Below are 23,416 nucleotides of genomic sequence, written 5' to 3'. Positions count from 1 at the left end.
ACTACCAGGCTGAGGAATCCATACATGTTAAAACTATCATTAAGAAACTATTCCTTAAAGTTCCTGGTAACTTTTATAAAATGGTCAGAATGAAGCAAGGCTACTACCATTTTGCCACATTTACTCTTTTCATTGGATTTGCAGGGTACAAAACAGAATTACTAACAGTTCACAGGGTTATAAATCCCAAGGGTTGGGAAGGGCCGTAGAGATTAAAGACAAGTAAGGAACAAAGAAAGTTGGGATGGTTTCCTCACAGACAAATATCATCACAACTTAGCTCTTGGGACTGCCCTGGACTCCACTTGAGACAGACACTCTGGCAGGAAAAGGCATGTTTCCAGTAGCAATGGTAATACTAAGATGTCACGCTGACCTGCTTAGGGAAGTGACACTCACCATTATGTAAAACACTGGCTGGCTTTAGGCTTCCTCATTTCATTAAAGACAGAAATACAGCTTATATTTTTAATGGGTTTCTGTGATTTTCATGAATTTCCTCCCCCCGCCATTGCCCCAAACCACATTTATAAACAAAAATTTCAAGAGAACTTTGGTGCTGAAGAGGAGAATCTTCATATCAAAAAGGCTCTCAAAATGTTTATTTCTAACATTAACTATTGAGTAATTATGATGAGGAAGATATAGCAACCTTATGACTTTAAAAGAAAATTTTCATACACTGAAGTTGTATAAAACATTTATGAACACAGACACTTAAAAACAACGACTTATTTTTGGATTACACGTGTTCAAGATGATTGATATTTAGTTTCTAGATACATTTTGTATACATCCATATATACAGCTGTCTTAACTTCAGGGAGAGACACAGAACAAAGTAACAAAGCATTACTGGCAAGCCTTCTAACTCCTCCCTCCCTCATTCATTGCTGGGATGCTGTTCTGAGTGATAATGGTCTGAGCTGTGCTTCCTTTTCTAGCTTGCTTTCTCAAACATACTGTCCCTCCAGTAGAAGAAAATAGGTAGTTTGGTTAAAGGGCCTTTTCTGAAATGAATGCAGCAGCTAGGGAGGGAATCTCTTACTTTTCTATTCCTTCCAGTTCTGACTGTGTTGCAGGCTGCCTACCGGGCAAGGCTCACAGATAAAGTGATTAATTAAATATTTTAAATACACGATAATGTCTTAATTATAGCATTTTCCCTTTCTCAACTTTTTCAATAAAAGCAAAAGACTTACTAATTATAATTCTTTAGCAATGATTAGCAAGTTACTAAGCTACTAAGGCAAGTCTTTATACATGTAATACTTTATCTGGAACATGCTTCCAAGGCCAGACTATAAAATTAGACAAGAGTCCACACATTCAGAAGAGTACTACATACTAAGGCTATCTGAGTAATTTTAAACAGGAGAAATATTTTTAAACATAAGAGAATAAGATTAAGAACAACTGTTAGGATTACCAATCAAGCCAAATAAATGCTTTGCAACTTAACATACATATAATTATCAATTGAATGTGAACAATGAGGAATAAAATGAGAGCTACAGTTCAATTCTTTACATGCAGAAAACTTGCAAGCCATATGCATATTATGAAACAGCTTAGCTTTGTTTACCTTTGTTCTGCTCAAAATGAGTTCTAGAGGATATTTTTAGTTCAGCCAGAAGACAAGTATTCAAAAGGAACATTACACATATGAAATGTAGAATTAGTTTCAGAGATCCCTGCCATTAAAATTATTTAATTACACTAAAATTGTTATTAAGGAACAAGCAAGATATAGTCAAGTACAATGATGAACTATAACAATAAGTTAAAAAATATAAATTTTGCATCTAGTCAGTACCAACACAGTAAGAGGACTTTTACTTAACTTATTACCATTTATTTCTCCTGATGAAGAGCTTCAATAAAAGCATCAAGTTTTTCTTGAATTTCTCTAACTTTCTCTGCAGAGATAAAAAGACAATAGTATTAGTTAAAAGTGAATTTATTTTTCAAAGGCAACACAAATCTTATAAGATAATTATCCAATATATGGTCTGGGATACTCTATTTGGGAAAAGGGAAAAAAACTACTTTAGCACCCCATACCCCCTTATGTCTAGAAAAGGTTAAATTGGACTGTAGTAGTAGTTCTTAACAATTTTTTGGAAAGGGAAGGAGTGTGGGGTTTGTGACAGACCCCTTTCAGAATGTAGTAAGAGTTACGGAATCTTACACAGAAAAATGTATGTATGGATACATATGTAATTGCATACAGAATTTTAAGGAGTTCTCAGGTTCTCTGGAGTCCAACCAAGGACTCAGTTAGCAATATCTGGAACGGAGGAAAATATAAAATAAAATAATGAAACCATTTTTAAACATTAAAAGAGAATACAGGTGAGCATTTAACAGGCCTTAGACTGGAAAATGATTTTTTAGGATAAACAGGAAATACAAAGGGTAAGATTACCAGTATGACCACATTAAAATGTACACACTTTGTATGTCAAAATAGATAAAAGAAATTGTAGGAAATACTTGCAACAAACATGAAAAGGGCAAAACACTTCAAAAATACATAGAAAAAATGTACTTTTCTAGCTATAAATGAATAAAGTTTAAAAACACTATAGGCACTGCAGACTTACATTATTATATTTTAGATTATCATGTTTATAGACTTCCAAATAAAATCTGTAACTTCTCTCAGAGATATAAAGATTTCCTTCACAAATATAACTAGTCACAGTACATGTCAATCTCCAAATGTTAAAAGAATGGGCGTTGTGATTTATTCTTCTTCACTGCTAACTTAATTATGCAACTCCCCCTTTAAAATATAGCTCGTGGTAAGCACAGTAACAAATATTTTTGTCCTTTCAACACAATTCTACATATTAGTGGGAATTCTCAATTACAGTGAAGTGACTGGTTCAAAACTATCGATCTAGAGGCAAAACTGGAAAGCATTCTGCATTATATCTATAGAAAAACCATTATAATATTCAACATTTGTTATCTTTTAAAAAAATATTTATTTATTTACTTATTTTGGAGAAAGAGTGCTTTCGAGTGGGGAGGAGGGGCAAAGGGAGAGAATCTCAAGCAGACTGTGTGCTGAGCATGGAGCCTGATGCGGGGATCATCTCATGATCATGACCTGAGCTGAAACTTCAGGTTTCAGACACCCAAGTGACTGAGCCACCCAGGCACCCCAACATTTTTATCTTTTATATTTAAAAATAAATAATCTGCAATTGAAGACATAGTATTTCTATCAGTGAGACAGCAGTTTTGATGAATAGCCAATGAAAGGAAGACCTGTCCTCTTCACGAATTCTTACTAACATTGCAGGAACTCAACAAAGCCTATATGGTTGCATATCAAGAACATGTCTTCATCTTTTTTTGCCAGCAATTTAACACTTCTACCTCTTCGTATGAGTCTGAGACTAACACAAAAATCTATAGAGAAAAAAAAAAGTGTATTGTTTTAATCAAACTATTTATTGAGCAAACATGAGAACAGTTATTGCAGAGATGGCAATAATTCCTTATATGTGAAAGTGAGCTACAGAAACCAGAAAAAATAATCCCAACCCATCTCTTAGAAGTTTAGTCTGTACTTTTTGATAGTCAGTACTATTTGTAAAAGAAAAGTCAAACCAAAAATATACATCCTTTCTCAAAGTAAGGTCATATTCTTATTTTTAAAATTAATTCATTTGTTGCTTAGAAATAGCTTCACCTATTTTCTTCAGTGAGTATTTACAGAGTTCCACATAGTGCAGTTCACCAGCTGAAGAATTTTTTAAAAAAAAGGGAGATTAGGAGAAAAGGAGTTTTCTAAGTTGTCTCACAGAATTTTGGAAATGAACAGGGTTTTTAAAAAATCATCTGGTTTAAACAGCACAACACATGGAAATCTAAAACAGGTGTTTAACGCCTTGGCAGCTCCTCTAAACATTTCACTGTGAACTATTTCGACTTGGGAAAGCTGTACTGTGTAAGAGGAAATTTGATTCTATTTGCTCCATGATCTGCGTACAATCGGGCAGCTGCAGGGCCAGCTCTATCCATCCTTTTGCCCTGTCCCTGACCTTCATCCTCAGCTGGACAGACGATCTGTGAGCGGGTGGTACAGTAGTATCACTCACAGGAGACTGTTCAGAGCAAGGTCTACTTGTATTGAAAGAGACCAAGGGCCACTCTTTTTTTAATATTTATTTATTTATTTTTATTAACATGTAATTATTTGTTTCAGGGGCACGGGTCTGTGATTCATCACTCTAACACAATTCACAGCGCTCACCAGAGCACATACCCTCCCCAATGTCCACCACCCAGCCACCTCATCCCTCCCACCCTCCTCCACTCCAGCAACCCTCAGTTTGTTTCCTGAGATTAAGAGTCTCTTATGGTTTGTCTCCCTCTCCGGTTTCATCTTGTTTCATTTTTCCCTCCCATCCCCTATGATCCTCTGTCTTGTTTCTCAAATTCTTCATATGAGTGAGATCATGATAATTGTCTTTCTCTGATTGACTTATTTCGCTTAGCATAGTATCCTCTAGTTCCATCCATGTCGTGGCAAACGGCAAGATTTCATTTTTTTGAGGGCTGCAAAATATTCCATTGTATATTTACACCACATCTTCTTTATCCATTCATCTGTTGAGGGATATCCAGGCTCTAGTTTGGCTATTGTGGACACTGCTGCTTAAACATTGGGGTGCACGTGCCCCTTGAGACCCCTACATTTGTATCTTTGGGGTATATACCCGGTAGTGCAATTGCTGGGTCGTAGGGTAGCTCTATTTTCATAACTTTTCGAGGATCCTCCATACTGCTTTCCAGAGTGGCTGCACCACCCTGCATTCCCACCAACAGCGTAGGAGGGTTCCCAAGGACCACTCTGATACAGGTGTCTGTGAAGTCTGAATCAAACTCAAATTCTTCTAAAATTAGAGATACGCAATGTTTTTTTTCCAAATCAAAGTAAAAAGGCTTATCTAATTGATAAGAAAACTACAGAATAAAACTGCCAAATTTCCCTTTCAAAAAGTTGTTTTTTTACAAATTTTATAATTGGAGTATCAGGACACCGTGACACTACACTCTGAAACCTCAAGAATGACACAAAGGGTATCTGAGTAAGTAACTAGGAAGTAGTGGGGGTAGATGAGAAGAGAGGAGAGGGTGGAGGTAAACATTAAAAGAAGAAAGAATAGTTGTGATAAACATATCCTTTTTACACTAACTTTAAAAATTCACTTCTGTGTTTGTTCCTTCATTTTATACAGTGCACTTAATGGAGTGACATGGGGACAGAGATGCTAAACTGCCTTTGAGAAGAACTCCTTGATCACCTCCTACCCACCTCATTATAAAGTCTATGAAGGGTCTACTATATTTGGGATGATTTTAAATCCCACATTTCACTTGGTCCTCATACGACCAAAAGTGTCACTGCCAAAGATGAGGATATTAAGCCTGGAGAGTTTGCTTTGTGACATCCCTCTGATCAGAAACATACTAGATCTGCTACAGACTCTGAATGGTAAGAAAACCAATGCTATTATTTCAAGTGTATTTGTTTTAAGTTTTACCTTTTACGTGAAGTAAGACACATTGTGGTAAAAGTTAGGGAACGGACTAGTTACCAAGCATGCTCCCAAGTAGTTCTGTGCCTAGGAATGACTAAAAAACATATAATAAATATTATTACCTCTTGAGGAGACTAGATCTACACACATTTGAAGAAATCCTTGGAAAACAGTACAAAAGTATGAAACTGGACAAAAAAAGTTCAGCATCTTCAGTGTCTACAATATCAGACTCAATATACATGCTCAATAAATACTTGACAGGTAGTAAGCGAAGTTCCCAAAAATAGAGCACAGAAAACAAAGGCTGTAGGTTATTAAGAAGGAAAGTATCACTTGACAGGCTTCCTGGGTGTTAAGCCAATGACCCAGAGGGCAGACGCCAGGAGCACAAGAACTACAGCCAGCCTGGGAACAGGAGGCAGGGTACATACACACTGACAATGAAGGTCAAGGAAAGCTGGTGGGTCACCTGAACCACATAAGCAACACAGAACAGAGGATACTCACATCCAACAATACAATACCGGTGGAAAGAGAAACTGCCATTTAATTATTTCACTTTATTAAGAAGACTAAACTATGCTGACTGTGCACGCGCACACACACATACATACACACAAACACAGAGCTTTAGAAAGTAGACTGATTTCATTCTTTGCAAAGAAGCTATAGTACAAATAATAAACAGCATTATTTCTTATATTTGAATTCATTCATTTTAAAGTCTAAGTTTTCAGCACTTCTTATATACAAACTATGCCATTTAACTGCACCCAGGAAATGGTTATCCATAATAATAAGGTTAAGTGTTAGCAACTAAAACTTTCTACTTTCTGATCCTTTCAAATTAATGTCCCAGTATTAGTGTTTTCAAGTTCTAAGACCTTATTGTATTTAACTATTTAGAAATTACTTTCCCACGGAAATGTGTGTACAGATTAGCCTGGCTAATTACAAAACAAACTCCTTCTTCTATTAAATATCTGCACTGAATATTTATAGCTAGAGAATTCTTATAAAATTTCAGATTAACTTGATAAATTAAACCAACTCAGGAAGGGATTAACAAACCGCTATTTCTGTTTGAACTGCTATTTCGGTTCTGAAATAGGCAATTCTACATGTAGTGAATACGGAGTCTACTTTCCATTTATCCAATGTTTACTTAAAAGATGAACTATTTCAAACATCAATTCATTGTGCTTCTTGATTGAGTCATGAATATTCCCATAATCCCCACCTCATAAACCGTCCGTCTCAGTGAATGAAGTTCCTTCTCTTTTTTTCTTTTCTTCAGATGACTTGACACCCATTCATGTTTTGGGTCTCTTTATCTCCACATGAAATGATACTGCTACTCTCAATTTCTTTTTGAATCTTCTGATACTTGCTCAAAAAGTCTCAAATATAGACTAATCTGTAATTAGGTTTTGAATACACTGTGAATACCAAAAGGCCAGACCTGGGAGAAGGTTCACTTCAGTGGTTAATAACAGTTTAGAATAGGAACAAAGAATCACACACAAAACACTACCACATGCGCTGAAATAAATCTTTTACAACTTGAGGTTTTTAAAGAAAGCACAAAGAAACAAACTGCAAACTTACTAATACAGTGTACTTTAAGCAAACCACACATCCAAAGATTAAAATGTACCTTAACAGAACTGTTTTATAACATGCTGCATACATACTTTGTACCAAGCTTGAGGACATCTTGTAGGTGAGATTCTGCTATAAAAAAGCTGTTCACTAAAGGAACAGTTCTTAACATGTAATATATGTTGCTCCTAAAAAGGTTTGCTTTTTATCAGACAATTATACTATAAGTGCTCTTTAGAAGTTCAGTATTTAGAGGAATTATCTAGAGAACAGGGAAACAAGGAAAAAAACAAATGAAAAAGGTAACAAGAGACCAGATTTAAAGTTCTTAAAGGTATAGTCAAAACAGATTTAGCACAAGAAAAAATGTGCACCTTTTACAGTCGAGAGGAAAAACCAAAGAGATAGTCAAAGGTGTATAGCTAAATCTAATACTTATCTTCTGAATCTTGGCACTGTAGTTTTTTTTTCCCCTACAAACAGGCATGACTATTTTTAAACAGAGTCATTAATGAAGACGAACAGAATACTTCTGCTTGTTACAGAAAAAGGAGGCATTATTTCCTATGTTCTAGAAAGCTGTTTGAGACTGATATGGTAATTTCAAAGCTGGGTGGGGTCCCTGACTTCTAGGGGTCCGCTAAAGGTGGTAATAGAGTTGTCTGGGTTATTTCCATCATCTCAAAAGTTCAAATGGAAATCTTTGGCCAGAATTACATCTACTCTCAGAACAATTATTATTTAGGCAGAAAGAAGATATAATTGTAACTCTTTTTTTTTTTTTTTAAGATTTTATTTATTTGTCAGAGAGAGAGAGAGAGCACAGGCAGAGGGAAAGAGAAGCAGGCTCCCCACTGAGCAGGGAGCCCGACGCGGGGCTCGATCCCAGGACCCCGAGGTTTCTTTTATTATTATTATTTTTTTTTTTTAAAGATTTTATTTATTTATTTGACAGGGAGAGACACAGTGAGAGAGGAAACACAAGCAAGGGGGAATGGGAGAGGGAGAAGCAGGCTTCCCGCAGAGGAGAGAGCCCGATATGGGACTCGATCCCAGGACCCTGGGACCATGACCTGAGCCGAAGGCAGTTGCTTAACAACTGAGCCACCCAGGCGCCCGACCCCGAGGTTTCTAATGAAAAATATATTACTGTAGACAGATCTTCCAAAACACAGACTTCACAGGAGTATACAATGAAAGGAGTGTTTGATGACAACAAATGTTAGAAACCCCTGGATTAACACCCCTAATAATCAATGAAGTAGTAATTTTATATGGTTTTTATAAAGATGAGAACATAATGGATTAAAAGCTATATAACAGTGTGGTCAGGAGAAACAAGGCTTCTAGCCCTGGCTTTGCCTTTAACTTCATGATCACAGTCATGTCACAACCCCAGTTTCTTTATCTATAATATGAAGGAATCTATCCACAAGAATTCAAAGCCTGTATTGCTTGAAAACTTAGGACTGAAATTTACTATTCTAACTGATCATCTGTTTTAACTGCATCCTTTTTAAACTTAATTGTCTTGTTTGTGCCTTAATATTTTAATTTATTTGATATTAAGCTCTGAGTAAAAATTCAACTGCAAATGACAGTATTACTCTCACAGGGCTACATAATTTTAGAAACATCAGTTTTATACTGTTGTTTTTATCCCCCCAGGAATCAACGTGGGACTGCTTGCATGAATTATCTACATACAAAAAAGTGTCATTTAATATCACTTGGCCTAGCACAGAACTTGCTACGCAATAGATGCCTATGAATATTCATTCACTGTTGAGTAATCTACTTAACCAAAACATGAATCAAACACTAAAGATGACTATTTTAAAAATTTGCTGCAATCAGACCCACAAAACAATCTGATTTAGAAAGAAAGCTGCCTTAAGAAAGTCTATGAGATAAACTGCAACTTAGGTCTGGTGAATATATAAATAAATTCAGCTTGCTTTCTCTTTCTCTTTTTCTTTCTTTTTAAAAACTCTTTTAACTGTAAGCATTTCTACCAGGCCCTTTTGGCCAACATAACCAAAACATCTTAAAACACTTTCATGATACATTAAAGCTAATTCTCCAAAAGACCTCAGTATGAATGAACACAGAGTAGCCTTACCCTCAGGTCTTTCACTTTTCTAAGCAGATGGCAATTGTAATTTCATCTCAGCTAACTATTAATGCTTATTGATCTGCCCTTAATTAATAGAGTAGCTCCATTCCAGGTGTTTGTCATTGTCAATGAGTATAAAACCTTGAACTTTCTGCCACCTGATTATTACAAGGCTCAGCTGAAAAAAGAAATCATATGCATGGAAGACTGTATGGGGGATACTAGATATTAGATACTATGGAAGTTCATCTTTAGATAAGTCAAATAGCTATGTATCTGGACTGCACCATTTATGTTATTAGCCTACATTGAGCTGAAACCAAGTTAAGAGCCCCATGAAATTCATGATTATCTGTAGTCATTTGATTTACTCTATCTTATATTATAAATCAGTGTTCTGTCTGTGAGGATGGATGAAATTTCCCTCAGGCGTTGTATACCAGGAACACCTATGCTTCCACTAAGCAACTGCTCTGTCTGACCGTCACCAGCAATGCCACGTAATCAACTTTGCTTTCCATTTTGCATCAGCTGTCTAGGAAACTCAGAGCTAAATTTGTAGGTTACCTGCAAAACAGAAGAACCCCTGAGCAAGTATTTTGAGGGGTACCAATCTTATCCCAAGTTTCACATTATTTCACCTGCCTTTACCTTTCTTTTTCCTTTCACCCAACTTTCCACTTAAGCACTTTTACATTTTGTACAGGATAGATCTTTGCAAGCTGCCTCAAACCCTTTTTGAAATAGGGCAGGGAATAAATAAACAAGCTGAAATACTAGTTCATAGAAGATGTACCATGAGGTGGCTGATTCATACAACACACTATAAAACTTGAAAAGTGGTCTTTTTTTGCTGGGGGGGACAATATTTGTCCTATTAACCTTCTCTAAGTAATTTCTGCATGGGAGAAAAAAATATTTTATTTCTGCCCAATGCTTGGAAAATCCAATGATATAAATACAGATACTTAAAGCATTTCTTTTTAGCAATCAAAGAAAAATAATAAATTTTTATGGGACTCATGACTGTCTTTTAAATGTAAAAGTTAAACTCTAGCATAAGATTAATAATCATCTACTGTGAATTATTTTATTCTGTATTATTCTGTATCCAGTACATAAAACAGTCCATATTAATTACATCTATCAAATCAAATTATGATGAAGAAAATCTTTAAAAGTTATTTTATATACTAAGTCATTAATGATACATTGCTTTATTTGCCCCCCCAAAAAGTTTAAATAAATACACTATTTCAAAATGAATACATTCCTTTCATCTCCACAGAAAAATCTAAACATCAAAATAATTTCTAAACTATGGTTTAGGTAATTAATTGAGAAGGCTAAAAAATCTTTAGCATAACGACCAGTAAAATATTTGGTCCCAATCAATTAAGAAAGTTTGAAAATAATCCATTTTTTTTTCTATTTTCCTCTTCTTCTTTAAAGTATATTTTATTCTGAATTTTGTTAGAAGGAAAGTTGAAACATTTTAAGAAAAGGAAAACCACCCAGGCAGCCCTTAAAGAGACAGGACATCATTTATCACCTGCAAAGACAGATTTATAAGAAGAGGGCCCCTTCTGTTCCTTTAAGACTGAAAAACAGATGGGAAGTGAATGGACAGTCAATAGGACAAGAAAACACATGGGAGGTGCTGCTGTATGTATGTTCCCAGCATAAGAAAGAGGTCAAGATTGTAACTGCATGACTGGGTCCTGGAAAGGGTCTTTCTTCAAGCTGTTACAAAGACAAATGCTGTTCCTCATCCTGCTGTCAAACTGTTATAAATATTGGTTTGTCAAAAGACCTTCAGTGCTGAAGCTTTAAAAAGGAGGCGTAACAGATGAATGAATCACAAGAAATGATTCTTAAACAGTCACCTCTTTAATGTAATTTTTAAAAGTAAAAGAAAATATGAGAATAGAGACTGTAATTCTGATTTATGAACCTAACTGGAAGTTTATGAAAAAAATATGGAACTAAAAATTGCAGGTTTTAATAAAGTTATGAATTAAGTGAGATGAAAAACAAAAATGAAATACAATGACACTTCTTAACTAAGATGCTGCACCTAGGACAAAGGATTATTATGAAACTTATCACAAGAAGAGCTAAGAGGAATTCATGTTTTATTAGGCTGATTCTGTAAGTTTACAGTTATTTCTCACTACGACCCTGTAAGGAGGTATCATCATTGATGTTGATTCCAGAAGTCAGAATAAGACTCAAAGAAATGAAAATAACTTCAGAATTAGTTTTACATATTCATTAATTCAGAAAATCACCTTTACATTTTGTCACAATTTCTTATTGCCTACAGAAAAGGAAAATCACAAAATTGAAATAGCAATACAGAATACACAGATTTATAAACCTGTATATTTATCTTTTTTGAAGAATGAAACCAGTACATATGTCTTTAGGAGACAAATTCATTGTTCTAGATTCTTAATAATTAGTTTAGGAGAGTAGGCTCAGAAACTAGCACATTGAAAATAATATAAAAAAGGAAGCCAAATTATATGAATCTGATCACCCACAAGCACAAACCCAAAGACTGAAGATGAGCAGATCCCAAAACAAGTCTAAAAAGATACTATCTCTAACACATGTTGTTAGCCCCAGCTTTGCCATAAATATTTATGCAACTAGCTAAATTGTTTCCCTCAATGATCATTAATTTCCCCATCCAAACAACGGGGGACAATACCTTACAAGCCTCTTACGCCTTTACAAGGCAAACATGGACAAATATAACACTCTCTGTAAAGCGCAAAGCTCTATACAAATGTCAGAGACAGTTGTAGAGCTCCAAGCAGGATTTGGATCCCAAAGTACCAAATGCTGCTGTTACATGGGAATAGATACTTTCTATTCCTTAATGCTCACCTAGCTCACTGCTTTCCCTTGATTGTCAGCAATCTTGGAAAAAACAAATTTGGCAGAAGTGAGAATAAAAGATTACAAAGTTAAGAGAGTGGATGGTTAAAGTGGAGGTAGCAGGCAAACATTCGAAGGTTCTTCTGGATAAGAAAGTCAAGATCAAGGCAGAGTGCACAGAAGAATCAATCCAATGGTTTTAAGATGGGGATGACGTGAACATCTTTGGAGAAAGGACAGACATAATGCAGGCATAAGCACACACAGGAGGTGCCAGCGTCCTGGATACAGGTGGGGATTAACTTTCAAAGCAGAGTGATTTTCTGTGTATGTTTTGCTACAATATAGCCTTTGGAATACCTGACCTATTTAAAGTAACTAGTACCATATGAAGAAAAAGAGAAATTTAGCTTACTCTGATAAATGAGAGACCAGAAATAGGAGCAATGGCAACGAAGTGAAGACTGGTAGTATAAGAGAAAGCCAAGCTAAGATCTCCTCATGAAAAATGTGTTCCAGAAATGCACAGAAATTATGTCCCTAAGACCACATTAAAATTTTTGCTAGAATACAATGTTACAGTGGTTATCTCTGGGTAGTGGCAGTTGTTTTAAAAAATTCTGCTATCTCTATTTTCTAATTTTCTTTTCAAAGACTATTTATTTGACAGAGAGAGAGAGAGGGCAAGCACAAGCAGGGGGAGCAGCAGAGGGAGAGGGAGAAGTAGGATCCCCACTGAGCAGGAGCCCGATGTGGGGTCGAAAGGCAGATGCTTAACAGACTGAGCCACCCAGGCACCCACTATTTTCTAATTTTCCACAATGCATATATATGTACTAGTTCTGTGATAATAAGAGGGATTAAAACAAACACCTGAAATACTGGTAGTGTACTTGGTGGAGACAGGTAGTATGTACCTATGACTCAGAGAATGAAGTGGTGCCTCAAGGAGACTAAACAGGCGAGGTTAGAAAGACTTGAATTCCTTCACCCAAGAAACAGACCTAACTGAAGGGAATAAAAAAAACAGCAAACTCGTTTCTACAATGCACAATACTAAGAAGAGATGAAACAGGTGTTCTAAGAGAAATGAAAATGGACTATTTTCATATGTAGTAGGTAACAATGAAGCAGGGAAAATCTATTCTCTTGCATGGGTTGCATGAGCTTGAAAACTTCACCAGTTTAAGAAAGATTTCAATTCATTTACAGATGACAGATCCACAGTGGGCATTTACTGGAAATCAGAAGAATTCAAAGTGAATCCCAACCACTAACGAAGACCCCATGATGAGCAATTACCGTCTAGTCCCATGAAATGTCTCTTGTCATCACAATCACCAAGAAATTATTTGGGAAAATATTCGGTCACTTTTAAGATTGATTATATCATGAATTACCTTTGTCATTTCTATGAATACAATAATTAAGAATATGAAATTTCTAAGGTAATTCTGCATTATGCTTATTTGGGAAAAGAGAGTTTAGAAATGTATAAAATAGTAAACAGTTAAAATTTCTTTTGCCTTTAACTCCCCTTTCCAACTACCCTGAGAACCCTACTTCACAGAGGTTACCAGTTCAGTGTGTACCAATTCATCCTCCACGACCATTCCTTTTAAAAATATTTATTCATATCTTGCTTAATTTTATTTAACATCATGTTCCACAGGCCGGTAGACTGTTTTATGATTAGATTTGGTTTTCAATGACTAGATTTCATTTTTTTCCATCTTAGCAAGGGAGAGAATACATAAAACAATTAAAAAACAAAACACATCAAAATTTAATCTGAACTTTAAAGATGTTACTTCATTCTAGTACCTTCTTAGTAAGGAAGCGGTAAGCATTAGTAGCTCGGGCAAAAAATTTGAACTTCTAGCTGAAAATATGCACACTGGCCCTTTTATACATAACAATATACACATAAACACGTATCACATGTAAATAAAACCTACTTCAAAATGATAAAGACCTTTCTTTATTCTTACTTTAAATAAGTTAAAATGTGAGTTTAAGGCAAAAAGAATATACTTGCTAATAAAACACTGAATACTATAAAATCTATAAAATCTTTAAAACACTGAATACCAGTAGCCTGTATAAGATTACAAAGAAGTAAATACCATTTTAATCTTTACCAATTTACCAATATCCTCAATGTTGCCTTTAAAAGATAGACTTAGGCCATGAAAAATGTGCTTGATTCTAAATGCCCCATTTTGAGTCTGGATTTTTTCATCAATAACCTGGAAAGCACACCTCAGGCTCGTCACATGGAATTCTGTGTGTAAATAACTACTTCTCTAACACAGAGGACTCTCCCTGAGGATTACTTTATTCTCTGTGCCGCCTTTCTCTCTTTTTTCCTCTCTCACTACAACACAAAGCAGAGTCTACTTCACCTATGCAGACTCAAGGTAAAAATAATCCTTCACTATCTTCCTTAGTTTCTTTGTCAATTTCACCTGACTATAAAAAATACTATTTCACAAAGGCAAAATGTAAAATTCAACTGCTTTTACCCTGAACAGATGCCTTAAAGACCTCAAACACTGGTAACACAAAACAGAAAGAAGTTTATCTTATTCTGTATCAACAACAGAAACATTCCAATCTTTCCATTTTTTAAAATATACTAATTTCTACTAATAACCATTCCAAAAAGTACACAGAGGGTACATGAATATTAAAGAGAATGAAAATAATTCCAATCAACTTAAAAGTGCCTAACAAACATAAAAAGTTATTAAACTGTTTTGGTAAATTGGATGGATTGGCAATTAGGAAATCACTGGGGACCTAGAAGAAAGTGGTTTCATTAGAAAGGAAAGCCGTATCACAAGATGTCAGCAAGGGAGTGGGTTGGTGGAGACAGGGGCCAACGTAGCAAATGCAAGCTGTTCTACAAAAGAAATGATATGGTAGCTTTCTGGCATGACAGAGTGTTAGAAAGGTTCCTTAGGATAAGAGTTAGCATCCTTCTTCCTCTTTTTTAAGCCAGGAGGTGGAGGACGCTAATAAAGAGTCTGTATTAAAAGGTCATGATTAAATAGTCATTGAACACATACAATATATACCTTACAAGATATGGTGAATTTATGAAAGAACCAAATCACTTTAGCAGAACAGATGAATCAAAATAGACATGAAATTTTTTTTAAAGATTTGAGAGAGTGCGCGCACAAGCGGGGGAGGGGCACAGGGAGAAGCAGACTCCCCGCTGAGCAGGGAGCCAGATGTGGAACTCAATCCCAGGACCCTGGGATCATGACCTGAGCTGAAGGCAGGCGCTTACCTGACAGAGCCACGCAGGCAGCCCCCCAATTCTTCTTTCTTAAACTGGTTATTTTAGTTGATCTACAGTTGCCTACAGTGGGAAGTCTGCCTTTGGCTCAATTAAACCACACTGGCAGTACCTCAGTAAGGTATTCAATCACTGGAGGAAGGTAAATAAGTAGGGAGAGAGAAAAATCCTGGTTGAGCAAGTGATAATAGTCTGGATGGAAGTAGGCACAGTGAGAGACATAAAAAACAGACAAAGGGAAAAGACTGCTTAGAAATGTGCTAGAAGCAAGGAGAGATGAGAAAACAGTACTGAGGTCTTACAAGTATTGGCCAAAAAGAAATGCAGTAACAGTAGTCAGATACAAGTGAAATTACAGGGGTTACAGTCCTTATACTTTGTGTTTTCTCTCCAGGGCACCTTACTCTATCCTCCGTGATTGTGCCTTTAAAAAAAAATCCTCTCTGGGCCTTTGTATCTAGAATTCTACAATTCAATGCCACTCATTCCTTTTTCAAATCTCTTAAAAATTCATTTTCTTTGGTTACATCAACAGACACAAAATGAATATGCTACTACAGAGAGAGTTCAAATAACTTACCAAATTTTCCACAGTCACACGGTTTCTAAGACTCTACTAAAAGAAGATATATGTCAATTTTATCCCAATTAATAAAACGACAATTTTTAATTGCTGTGAATAGGAAGAATTCTCTAGAGTATGGACTTGGGGGCAGGAGAGTGGGTAGTGGTGGTGCCCAGCAAAAATCCCCTATGGAGACTTGTTAAAATTTGCATGCCAGAGCCCTACCCCTAGAAAAATAGTTTTTTTTTTTTTTAAAAGATTTTTATTTATTTATTTATTTGAGAGAGAGAGAGAGAAACAGCATGAGAGGGGAGAGGGTCAGAGGGAGAAGCAGGCTCCAGGAGAAGCCGGGAGCCCAATGTGGGACTCGATCCCAGGACTCCGGGACCATGACCTGAGCCGAAGGCAGTCGCTCAACCAACTGAGCCACCCAGGCGCCCAGAAAAATAGTTTTAAATATGAGTTCCCTTTTCTATAATTTTAAGTTCCAGATTCTGAGTATAATAATCATTTTTTACGATAATTTTCAGCCTCACACTACTTCATGGCCACTATTTTCATCCATAATGGCCCTTCCAAGATATGGCAGGTATGGAAGAAGTTTAGGAATGTGGAGTAACCAACGGAAATTAAATTTGAGAGTATCCCGTTAGTCTTCCTTTCTAAATAAGGAACAACAAAATCATTCTGGCTGAGGGTTCCATCTAGATATGTTCTAACTACTTTTTACTCAAGTTTTAACATGGCATGAAGATACATTTTTAACTATCCTATAAATCAGAATTATGCTTTATTTATTTAAAGTCACTGGTCTTTTTTTTAAAGATTTATTTATTTTAGAGAGAGAGCGAGTGTGCACACACATGGGAGGGGAGGGGCAGAGGAAAAGGGAGAGAGAATCTCCTAGAGCAGACTCCCCGCTGAGTGCAGAGCCCAATGTAAGGGCTTGATCCCAGGACCCTGAGATCATGACCTGAGCTGAAATCAAGTCAGCTGCTTAACTGACTGAGACACTCAGGCACCCTTAGAATTGTTTTAGATCTAATGAAAAATCTTAAAAAAAATTTTAATTGCAGTATAGTTGACACACAATGTTACATTAGTTTCAGGTGTATAACACAGTGATTCAACAAGTCTGTTCTTCTATGCTCACCACAAGCGTAGCTACCATCTGTCACCATACAACGCTATTATAATACCATTGACTCTATTCCCTATGCTGTACCAATAAAGGATCTTTTTAAATTTAAGCAGCTATGGTGCATTTCTCTTCCAATTTTAGCTTTTAAAATGGCAGTACTGGTTCATTCTAACGTCATGCCCTTTATATCACCATAATTTCAAAAATACACTAGTATACTAATAATGAACAAAGTTTCCATTCTAAGAATGATTTCTGTTAGTGAATATCTGGTAGCTCAGAGAAAAATAAAATTTCCATTTAGGCTTTTAAAGTCAAAACTGAATCTCACACACACTAAGATAACAAAGCTGGTAACTGCTCCTTTCTAATTATCAAGAGAAAGCACAGGATGGATTATAAGAGGAGACTGGGAAAGTGAAGAGACCCAAAGACAAGCCCCACCAGCATTGTATACCCTCAAGAGAAACAAACTTTAAGTTTTAAGAAACACCTGCTGGCTGTCCAGGAGATGCCCAGGCATCAACCAATAAAGCACAGTCAACAGAGGCGAGAGGCCGAGCACGCTGCTGTGACTCCTACTCCCCAATCCCCGGGCTCCAGTGAAAGGCCAGCTGTTGCCACCTGGCGCAGGGAGTCAGCAGAGCAAATTAACTGCAGGAGAAAAAGGCCGCGGATACTGGAAAACTCCAACTGGCTAGGCTCTATAGACTATACTATTTTAAACATTAGGGACATCAAACTGTATCATTAAAATAAAATAAGCCTATGCAATGACAGCCCAAGTAAAGGAGTTTATCACTGTTTCACATTTCACTAGTAAACAAGAACGGAAATACGAAGTTAACTAATTTTTACTGAAGCACATCTTCAATTCATATAAAGTACAAGAGGTAGGAAGCAATACACTGAAGCCTATTATCACAGATTTCAATACTCCCAGTGCAAAACTCCCCACCGCCCCTCAACCTAGAGTAATAGTCTTTATGCTCAAGTAAAGATTCTCTATCTGTTCCAACTGGATCTTAAGACTTTAAGCATGAACACATCACACTGAAAAGCTGTGTCTCAATTTTGGGCAACTGTACATACTACTTAATTAACTATGGTGGAATTTGATAGAGTATAATTTGAGACAAGTTTAAGTCATAAATTAACTTCTTCAATCAGGTCAGTGGCTTGCTTTACACTTTAGTGTTCCCTTATCCAGATAGTCTATCAAAGTTTTCATATCATTTGGGAGTTTAAATATTAAATCACTAATGTGTATGTTTTTCTGACCCACTCTGTAAAGGACACTGTTAACTATAACCTTCCAAATGTAAAGGACCATATTTTGTGTAATTTTATTTTTCAAAGGCTTGAGTTTTGTTCTCAAATTAGTTTGGCAGAGTAGTTAAAAGACCTGAATGCAAATCCTGGCTTTATCACTTACTACCTATGTGTTTCTAGGCTTCCATTTCTTTATCTATAAAATAAGAAAAATGACTACCTATGAGAATGCATATAAGGCACACACACTAACATCAGGCACAGGGAATGTATCCAAATATTAATTCATATTCGTAAACAGTTTCAAGTTCTAATACAAAAATGAAAAGAAATATAAAATAAGAAGGGAAGACTGTAGATCTTAGAGATCTAAATGATTTGTAATGCCCCTTTAATTCCTGGATATCAGTGTGATTCTCTGATTATGTACACAGACAATGAAAAGTAGTTTGGGCTTTAGTGAACAACAATTTAGAAAGAAATCTAAGCTCTATATCCCAAGCAATTGATAATAAAGGTCCAAAACTCACAATAACCTAGTTAACAACTGACACAACATTCATATAACAAATAGTAAAAGAATTCCATGCTGTTTTGCTGGACTTCAGTTTAGCAACATTACAGCAATTGTTACCAGCGCCCAAATACTCCATTTCCAGGGTGGGACAGAGAATAAATTCCAAAATGTCTGTGAGATGTTAGCATTGTCATTTGTTTCATATGATGATAATCATAAAATAGATTTTATAAATCATAAAATAGCGCATTATGGAAAAACTTTGAATTGAGCTATATACCATACCAATCTTCCCCTCTTCAAAGAAAGCATTTAAAAATATAGTCTGTTTTGGGGCGCCTGGGTGGCTCAGTTGGTTAAGCAACTGCCTTCGACTCAGGTCATGATCCTGGAGTCCCGGGATCAAGTCCCGCATCGGGCTCCCTGCTTGGCAGGGAGTCTGCTTCTCCCTCTGACCCTCCTCCCTCTCATGCTCTCTGTCTCTCATTCTCTCTCTCAAATAAATAAATAAAATCTTAAAAAAAAAAAAATTAAAAATATAGTCTGTTTCAATAAATATACTAAAAACATTATTACAAATTATACTGGGAATCCAAATAGATTTTATCTAAGTGGACACTGTATTTATCTATAAAAAAATCCTTTAAAATAAAATTTGCTATAAAGTCAAAAGAATTTCATCAAGGTCATGGCATATTTCAACACTAAATAGTTCTAAGCGTAATTAGATGCTGCAAATAAGGAATTTAGCTGGAAAGATGAGCTATGCAGGATGTGGGGTACCTGGCTGGCTCAGCCGGTAGGGCATGCGACTCTTGATCTCAGGGTCATGAGTTCGAGCCCCACACTGGACGTGGAGCCTACTTAAAAAAAAAAAAAAAAAAAAAAAATCCAGGAGGTAGGTAACTCAGCCTCAACATATTCAGAAATCATATTTTTTAAAATTCCCATTTTCTCTAAATTATTTTCATATGACTATGATCCATTTACATAAACAAATCCAGTTATAAAAACAAAATTAAACCATTTTTTACCTTTTTTAATGTAAAAATAATTTCAGATATGGAGAAAAGTTGTAAGAACACTACAAAGAATATATTTTTCCTGAATAATTTACTGTAATTACATCTCATAAACCCCAAATATTGTATTGTGTACTAGCTACAAATACAGATATCTTCCTAAATAATCCCAATTTTACAATCAAAATTTAAAAATTAACACTGATGTATCACTACCATGTAACACCCCATTCAACTTTTACCAATTGTCCCATTAACGTCCTGTACAGCAACAAAATTAGGTTCAGGGTCACACACTGCCTTTTGTTTTCATGTTCTTTAGACTCCTTCGACCTGAAATACTTCCTCACTATTTTCTTGTTTCTCATGATCTTGATACATTTGAAGATTACAGGCCAGTTATTCTGTAGACTGTGCCTCAATCTGGGTTTGTCTGATTTATCTTCATGATTGGATTTAAGGTACACATCCTTTGGTAAAAATATCCAAGAAGTGATGCTGGGCATTTTTTCACTGCCATTCTCCAAGGTGGCGCACCGTTCTAATTTCACCATTACTGATAATATTAACTTTGACAGCTTGATTAAGGTGGTTATTGCCAGGCTTCTCCATTGTAAAGTTACTCTTTTTTCTTTTTTAATTATTTTGTGTGGAGATACTTTGTGTGATTATACAAATATCCCATTCCTCATCACTGATTTTGTTCATTTATATAACTATTTTATTCAGTGGGTTACAATTCGTCCTTGTCATTATTTATTTTGATACCTCAATTGTCCTAATTTGGCCAGCTGGAGCCTTTTAAAGCTGGCTTTTGCACCTTGCTGACATGTCCCCTTCACCCTTCAAATACTTCCTTATTTTGTCATCTTAGGATGCTCCAGGTTCATCTTTCTTGCTCCAGCTATGGAATCCACCACCTCTCCAAAGAGTCCTGTTTCCTATGTATGACTTCTCTTCTTGAGACTAGAAGGGGGTAGGCTCTTGTTTCATTTCTTTGACCTTCCTAACTCAGGACAATCAGTTGATGAATCTCCAAAATAAAGTGGTGAAAGGATTTAAAATCGAGCAAGTTTAATAAGATTGGCAAAAAATATGATGCACCAAACTTTCCCAAACTCCACAACACTCTACCCCTGTACTATTTTGAAATTGTAGTAAAAGCTCTTTTGACTGTTTCCCTTTCTCTAAATTCCATCTACACACGATATTCTAGTTGAATATGCTATATACTAAAAACTTTGATCCAAGTAATACAGTAGTTACTGTTAAAACTTTGAAAGTTTTCTGGCTAAAAGAATCCATGACCATATTCCCAAGTGTTACACTAAAGATAAACAGTATAGAAAAGGTACTCCCAAGAGTCTTTTCCAACTAATAGACAATGTCATGGCTCATCTCCTCCTTTAGTGTGAATGATGAAGCTGAGTCACTGGTGAAACACTTGCTTCCAAGGATGTTATTTGGTACATTAACATGACCATAATTTTATATGTACAAAAACAGTAAATCATTTCAAGGGAGTCATAGAGTACTTTCTCAGGAAAACGAGCAGGATAACGTAAGACTTGGCTTGACAGTGCACAAATCTGTGTTAGCAATTCACTTTCTTGAAATAATCAAATTGGGACTGGAAAGTAATGGTGGGGGTTATATAAGGCTCTCTTACAAAACATGAGAAAAGACATTATTTTTCATTACTTAAAATTATATATGCTGGTAAAATTCAGTCAAGTATTTTGCTGTCTGATAACCATGTCCTGAGGGATACAAAAGAAATATATCTGTACACCTTGCAACACTGAACACCTCTTCCTGTAACAGCACTAATATAACATAAAATTGTGAAGCAGGGACTTGCAAGTGGTTTTTGAAGTAATTCTCCCAAAGCCCCTCCTAGCAATATAATAACTATTGGAGTCATTTTTACAAACAAGAGGCTAAGACTCTGAGAGATACCCTGCCTAGGACAACACAGCTAGTGAACGGCAGTTCATATTCAAACACAGATCTTCTGCAAGTTAGCACAAACTTAATTATTCTGATAAAGTGACATGAAAGAAATTAAAAGAAAAGCAAAAGAAAATGGAAATAAAAGCTAAAATGAGATACGTTTTTAAAAAAAGACTATTCAAGGGAAGAGAGGACAGAAAGAGAACAAATGACAAGAGGAGGCGGCGACGGCGGTGATGGGAGTGCGCTGCTGAGGCGCGGGGTGTTAAGCAGGACAACCGCTGCTTTCTCTTGGACATTTTAGGGAGCATATTGTAGTGACCTAAGTTCAGATTAGAAATGGTTTTCAAATGTGAGGAACTTTCTCACATATCAGAAAAATCCTAAGACACTAAATTTAAGTATACACTGAAAGGAAAAATACTTTGTTTCATGAAATTAAATGAGGGAAAACTTGTACCAAGGTAAGCTCAAACAGAAGGACCAACCTCAGTATTTTTATTTTTATTTAATATTACTCTTTCATGGATTTCCTTGGGTTCTCAAGGATCTGAGTAAATCTTTTTTTTTTTTTTAAAGATTTTTATTTATTTATTCATGAGAGACAGAGAGAGAGAGAGAGGCAGAGGGAGAAGCAGGCTCCCAAGGAGCAGAGAGCCCGATGCGGGACTCGATCCCAGGACTCTGGGATCATGACCTGAGCCGAAGGCAGACGCTCAACCATCTGAGCCACCCAGGCGCCAAGGATCTAAGTAAATCTTAATATGCAATCCAAATACCTTAAAGCTAGGAACCAACTAGCATTCAGGAAAGAACCAAATATCCCCCCCAAACAAAGTGAAAAGGTGATCAGGAAGGCCAAGCTAGATTGGAGGTGGGGGAGGGGTGGCAGAAGGGAAAGCCTTGTGGGTCTAGTGTAGCTGTTAAAGCCTGACCTGGCTGAAGAGGGTGTTCACATGGGGGTGCTGGGGGCTTGGCCCAGTAGTGAGGAGAGTAGCCCTGCAGGAGGGCAGTCCAGTCTGGTGCACAGTATGGGAGCATATGTAGGATGAAGGGGTTGTCCTCTACAAAAGCATGGCCTGGCTTCAGGTGAGGAGGATGTCCTGCTGCAGGGGAAGAGGTGGGAAGGATAAAGGGGGATAAGCCTGGTATACAATGCCAGAGCATGAGCTCAGTGAAAAGGGTGTCAATACAGGGCGAGTCACTGTGGTGGTGGCCTGGAGTTAGGTGGTTAGAGTCTGAACTGGGTGAAAAGGATGCTTGTGCAATGAAGGGAACAGTGACAAGTTTAGTTACATACAGGAAGACTGATCAAAGGAAGTAAGTATTAAGGAGACTTGGAGACAGATTTCTCATGGTTAGAAAAAGGAGAAAACCAGGATGAACTCTGTACTACTGAATTAAAATGGAAAGTATCAGTGTCAACTTATGATTTTCAATACAGACATATACCTATGATTAGGAATATAGA

At 36.4% G+C, this 23,416-nt stretch overlaps 1 protein-coding gene across 4 annotated transcripts in view; it reads right to left on the bottom strand.

The window, feature by feature from the left end:
- The window catches only part of OPA1 (OPA1 mitochondrial dynamin like GTPase), an 87,645-nt gene that overhangs the window by 3,594 nt on the left and 60,635 nt on the right, over positions 1–23,416 (bottom strand). For all 4 annotated transcript variants that reach the window (XM_034999839.1, XM_034999842.1, XM_034999840.1 and 1 more), the window contains one exon: positions 1,852–1,919. In XM_034999839.1, coding sequence (XP_034855730.1) covers positions 1,855–1,919 — 65 coding nt within the window. In that variant the 3' untranslated portion in view covers positions 1,852–1,854. The remainder of the gene's footprint in view (positions 1–1,851; positions 1,920–23,416) is intronic.

The sequence above is a fragment of the Mirounga leonina genome, unplaced genomic scaffold (assembly GCF_011800145.1).
Source record: "Mirounga leonina isolate KUSES-001 unplaced genomic scaffold, KU_Mleo_1.0 Mir_115, whole genome shotgun sequence".
NCBI classification, from domain to species: domain Eukaryota; kingdom Metazoa; phylum Chordata; class Mammalia; order Carnivora; family Phocidae; genus Mirounga; species Mirounga leonina.
This window is presented reverse-complemented; position numbering and strand designations above follow the sequence as displayed.